Source organism: Chroicocephalus ridibundus, chromosome 1 (assembly GCF_963924245.1).
Source record: "Chroicocephalus ridibundus chromosome 1, bChrRid1.1, whole genome shotgun sequence".
Classification (NCBI taxonomy): domain Eukaryota; kingdom Metazoa; phylum Chordata; class Aves; order Charadriiformes; family Laridae; genus Chroicocephalus; species Chroicocephalus ridibundus.
In genome coordinates this window covers 25,519,216-25,524,361 of record NC_086284.1, presented here as the reverse complement: position 1 = coordinate 25,524,361, position 5,146 = coordinate 25,519,216, and the positions used below count along the sequence as shown (strand labels likewise).

Below are 5,146 nucleotides of genomic sequence, written 5' to 3'. Positions count from 1 at the left end.
ATTTGCCCAACGCCAGAGTCCTTGAAAATGACACTCTGAGCATTTGCCGTAATGATTTCTCACTAAATTAGAAAAATGCCCAACTAAGGAGGGATTATCTCTGCATGTGGATGTGGCATAATGACTGTCAAGTGCACTGAGAGCCCCACTGGGCTTTGCAAGGTACACAGGGTCTGCAGCGGAGGCCAGCCTGTGTCGGAGAATATTAATACTGTCTTGTTGGGGGCATCCATTGTGATACTCTACTGCTGCTCAGACAAAATTATACCATACGGGGGAATTCTCTTTGCTACTTTACATATATGAGGTACATTTTAGGGCCGAGGATTAGCCCTAAATTGTCTGACTGACAAACTCAGTCCATAAGGCACACAGGCGCATGTGTGCACACACTTCCCATAAAGCGTGTGCCCACGGGGACAGCATCACTGCAAGATTCCGCCTCGCAGCCCACAGCCGCTGTGCCTGCAGTGAGGATGCGCTGGTGAAACTTGCACCCACACGCCCAGAAAGTCTCCTAGCTGCTCCCCAGAAGGACCCCAGCAGCTCCAGTCCCACAGGACAAAGTGTGTTTGTCCCCCAGGTGCCTGCATGCTGCTGCCCAGGTTTCATGGTGGGTGAGGAGCGGGCTGGGTGGGCAGTGCTACTGCCTCACCATCCCTATCACAAGTGGGAAAAACTGTCCCCATTTGCCCCTGCTTAGCCCCAAAAAACGGGTATGGGGAGACACATTTTTTTTTTTTGTATCAGTGCTTATGCCATGAAGGGCTAGAGAGATGGTGGGAATGTGCTGGCAGACAACCATGTCGAGGGTTTCAACACAACTGCCACAATAGCGCTTCAATAGTGGCACTCAAATGCCCAGCGTTAGTGTTCCTCACATCCCACTGCCAGCCAACTGGCTCAATCCCATGCCACTGAACAGGCACAAGGAGCACACACACGGCTCTACGGATGCTCGTTGACTTCAGTGCCAGGGCCCTGTTTAGGAGAATGCCAGACCCCTCGGAAAACCCACATTAAGCTGTTTCTGTCTCTCTATTTTGCAATGACTTTTCAAAACAAATCTGGTAAACGTGGGCAGGAAGGGAGGCGAGCGCTGGAGAGGCTGCAGGGCCCTGCTGAGCCAATTAGTCCACTGAGGGGTCTTTCCTGTTGGAATTGGGCCACTGGGTAAGGAAAGACACGTAGGGAACATTATGGGGCCAAGCACCAAGTGAGAGAGCCTGACTCCTGTAGCAAGATCAGGTTTTGATTCCTCATCTGCCAAGTCTATCCCCAACAGCCATGGGAAAAGGAGCCAGAAAGAAGCTGCCCACAGTGTCCTAACCACTAGCTTGCCCGGCCATCTCATCTCAGCCAGGTGACGTGGGGAGCCAACAGAGGAGGAAGCAAGGAGGGAGAAGCCAGAGGTCTAAGGGTCCCAGGAGGCAGTGGGTGAAGGCAGGAACCCAAGGAGAGGAGTATCCCAAACATTTTGTCCCCATGTCCCAAACTTGATGGTGTGGCACTTGCCTAATATCACCAAGCCCTTGCCATCTTCCAGCCAGGGGGAACACAAATCAGGACAGTCACAGCAGGGCATGGGTATTGCCTACACTGCCACATCTCCGTGGTCCCCCACACCTCACTCCATCCTGGGGTGTCCTGAGGGGTCCACAGTGCCCTGTGGTCTGCAGGGCCATGCTCTCTGCTCACCTGTGGGACGGAGCTGCAGGAGCCTGTAGGTCACCTGGCCCCACAGCTATGCAAATAGCTGCAGGGACCTGAGGAGGGCAGAGCGTGACATGTTTGTTTTATGGACAGGACTTGGGGCTGTGCCAGCAGTGGCAATTTTATCAGCTCTGCCTTCACCCTCGGTGCCCGGGGATCCCGAACTCACAGCTCCCCACACCGAGCTTGGCTCTGCGTGGACCTTCTCCACGCAGATTTTCTGGGATGGTCGACATCTCCGTTCCTGGTTTTCCCAGTGGCCTCGGTTATTTCGGACCTGCTCCGGGATGAAAAGCAGGTCCCATCCCGGTGGGGGCAGGGACGGATGGCAGCCCAGCGGCCCAAGCACATTCCCCAAGCTGCCGGGCATGAAACCCGCCGGGACAGCCGGTGCAGTGTCCGGCCCCGCGGGGAGACCCGGGGCACCGGCTGCGGGTGCAGGGACCGCGGCTCCCGGCCACAGGAGAACGCGTCCCTGTGAGTCCGTGGGGAGCGGGGGTCCCCGCACAAAGGAATTTTCCCTGCGCAAACGGAGCGGTGACGGCATCGCGGGACGCCGGGGGTCCCGCACCCTTGGCGGGGGCAGATGGCCGTCCAGCACCACCACGTTTGTCACCCCCGGGGCTGCGGGACCTGCCGGCTGCTTTTCCGCCGGAGTTCTCCGCCGAGAAACCGCGCGTAAAAACGGGCGTTTCGCTTCCCCGACGGCAAAGAGCTGTCGGGAGGCTGCGAGGCCGGAGCGGGGCTGCCGGAGCCCGGTGGTCGTGCAGACGGGAGCCCCAGCAGGACCGATACCGGCACCGGCAGGTTAACGGGAGGCCGGGTCCATCCTTCCCCGGTACCGGCGGCGGGCACCTGGAGAGAGGAGGCGATCCCACCCGCCAGCCGGGTATTTGTATTCGCCTATAGCCGTACGTATAGGTGTGTGCAAATAATGTCTGTCGCTCTCTCCCGCAAACTTGCGAGCGGGAAGGGAGGCGTGGTAGGAAGGGAAAGGTGTTCAGCCAAGCCGGACCCCAGCCCGACCTTTGGCTTCACGGCGAGGACCGAGAGAACGGAGAGAGCCCCGGGACACGGGGCAGGGGTCCCCCGCACCCCGTACCTTCAGCGTGGCCAGGAGAAAGGAAGAGTCCCTGTCATCCGCGCTCGCCGGGGCGGGAGAGTCCCGGTGCCGGGCTGCGACGGAGAGGGATGGAGAGCGACGGTGCTCCCGCCGCACGCCGTCGGACACCGAGCGGCTGCTTTCTACGTGAAGGAAAGGAAATAAACCACCAACGAGCTTTTATTGTTACCATCATCATTGTTATCATCGCCATCGTCGTTTCCTTGCACATAAATAAATAAATAAATATCTCCCGGGGGAGGGAGGGAACGGAACGGTACAACCACAGCTGCGCGCCCGGCAGCGACGAAGTCAAAACAAAACCGCGAACAATTTTGGAAAGAAAAGGGAAAAAGAAAAAAAGAAAAAGATAATAACCCAAACCGCCCCCGACCCTCCCCGTCCGCCCTCTTTCGGGCACCGCCGAGTTAGCGGAGGGAGCCCCGGGACAGCATCCCTGCAGGTGGCCCGCACCGCCGGCCGCCGCGCAGCATCCATGCCTGTCTCGGTGCGGGGGGAGCTCTACGAGAAGCCTCCCCGGCCCGGGTCTGCGCCTGCGGGGAGACAAGTGAGACAGCACTACCGGGGGACGCCTGGGGTCCTAAGGAGCAGTTTATTTACAACAGGGCGCGCAGACACCCGCCCCCACGGGCCGGGGGTCTAGAAAGGCGAGGAAGTCCTTGGTAAATTACACAGATTATACAAAACGGTATAAAATCCTTCGGCTGCATGTCAGCACTGGAGCAGGCAGGACTCCCCCTCCTGCTCTCGCCACAGTTCCTGGGGAGCCGGGGTAGGCGTGCGGGGGGCTAGGGGGTGACTGCGAGGCCTCTGTCGTCCTTCCCCGAGGAGGACGGAGACATGCGCAAGTCCTCGTCGTCTTCTGAGCACTTGGTGGTGGAAAGGGAAGAGCATTTGCAGCTGTGGCCGCCCCCCCCGCCCCGGTGGGAACTGCTTTTGCCTTCTTTCTTGTGCTTGACCCGTCGGTTCTGGAACCAGATCTTCACCTGCTTCTCGGAGAGGTTCAGGTAGGTGGCGATCTCGATTCGCCGCAGCCGGGAGAGGTACATGTTGGAGGCGAACTCCCTCTCCAGCTCCAGGAGCTGCGTGCTGGTGAAGGCGGTGCGCATCCGCTTGCTGCTGGGCAGCTGGCTGGACGTGCTGTCTGCGGAGCGGAGCACACCGTCAGGACCTGCCGGACTCGCCGCCGCACCCCCCGCAGCGCAGGTCCTTTCTGAGCTCCCCCCGCCGCCCCGCCGCCGGCTCTGCGGGGCCGCAAACCCTCCCTCCCCCGGGGGGACGGTGAGCCAGCAAGCGGCGGCCGGGCTGTAGCCCGAGCTCACGGGGTGCCGTGGCCGCCTCCCCCCGGTCCCCACCGTCTGGGTCGGAGCCTCGGCGGGCAGCAGGGCGGCTGCGCATCCCCCGGGGGCGCCGGCAGAGAGAGATGCCGGGACTCCCCGTCCAGCCTGCGGGCGCGGGGCAGGGGGTCCCCCGCCCCATGTACCTTCGACAGGGTCCTGTCCCTCCCGGGGACCCCCATCCCCTCCCCGTTAGCATGCGGGCGTGCACCCACCCCCGCTCCCCACGCGTGCCCCCCTTACCCACGGAGATGCAGTGGAACTGCCGGGGGTCGGGCAGCGGGTAGGCACTCTGGTAGAGCGCCGGTGCGTGCCCGACGCTGACGGCGGAGACGGAGTGCTGCTGGCGGGCCAGGGGCGAGTGGCAGTACTGGGAGCCGAAGGGGGGGAAGGAGGCCTTGATAAGGGGGATGGCAGGCGGCGGCGGGTGCAGCTGGGAGGCGGTGACACAGAGCGGGCAGACGCAGAGCAGCCCGGCCTTGCGAGCGTGGCAGGCGCCGGCCGGCAGCCCGGGCAAGGGGTGCGAAGGGTGGACGGCGTAAGGGAAGAGCGGCGGCGGCGGGCTGGCCTCCCCCTTCTTCTCGCCCGCCTCCCGCAGCACCAGCGAGTCCACCAGGAAGGAGCGCGGCATGGCCCCGCGCAGCGCCCCGCGCAGCGCCCGCGCAGCGCCGCTGGCCAGCCCGAGTGGTGCTGAACGGCGCCCGCCCGCCCGCCTTAAATAGCGCCCGCGCCATGTGATGGCGGCGCCAGGGCGCTCAATAGCCTTTCTGTGCCTCTTCTCTTGGCATTCACGCCGCACGCTCCCTCATTATTTCCCTTGTTAACTAAATGAACTGCATAATGTACTCTATTCTTGTCGACCCCACCCACGCCGTAGCAGGCGGCCTCTCCCCTCCTCTCCCTTTGGCGGGGTTATTTTCTCATTCTCTCGCGATTTAATATTCTTTTCTTTCTCTTTATCGCTCTCCTTCGC

At 61.7% G+C, this 5,146-nt stretch overlaps 1 protein-coding gene across 1 annotated transcript; it reads right to left on the bottom strand.

The window, feature by feature from the left end:
- Positions 1–3,302: 3,302 nt before the first annotated feature.
- GSX1 (GS homeobox 1) lies at positions 3,303–4,815 on the bottom strand. Its single transcript, XM_063339741.1, has 2 exons — positions 4,417–4,815; positions 3,303–3,980 (listed from the first exon to the last, which is right to left on the bottom strand). The coding sequence occupies exons 1-2, from the start codon at positions 4,802–4,804 to the stop codon at positions 3,625–3,627; spliced, it is 744 nt and encodes a 247-aa protein (XP_063195811.1). The 5' UTR covers positions 4,805–4,815; the 3' UTR covers positions 3,303–3,624.
- Between the last annotated feature and the right edge of the window lie 331 nt (positions 4,816–5,146).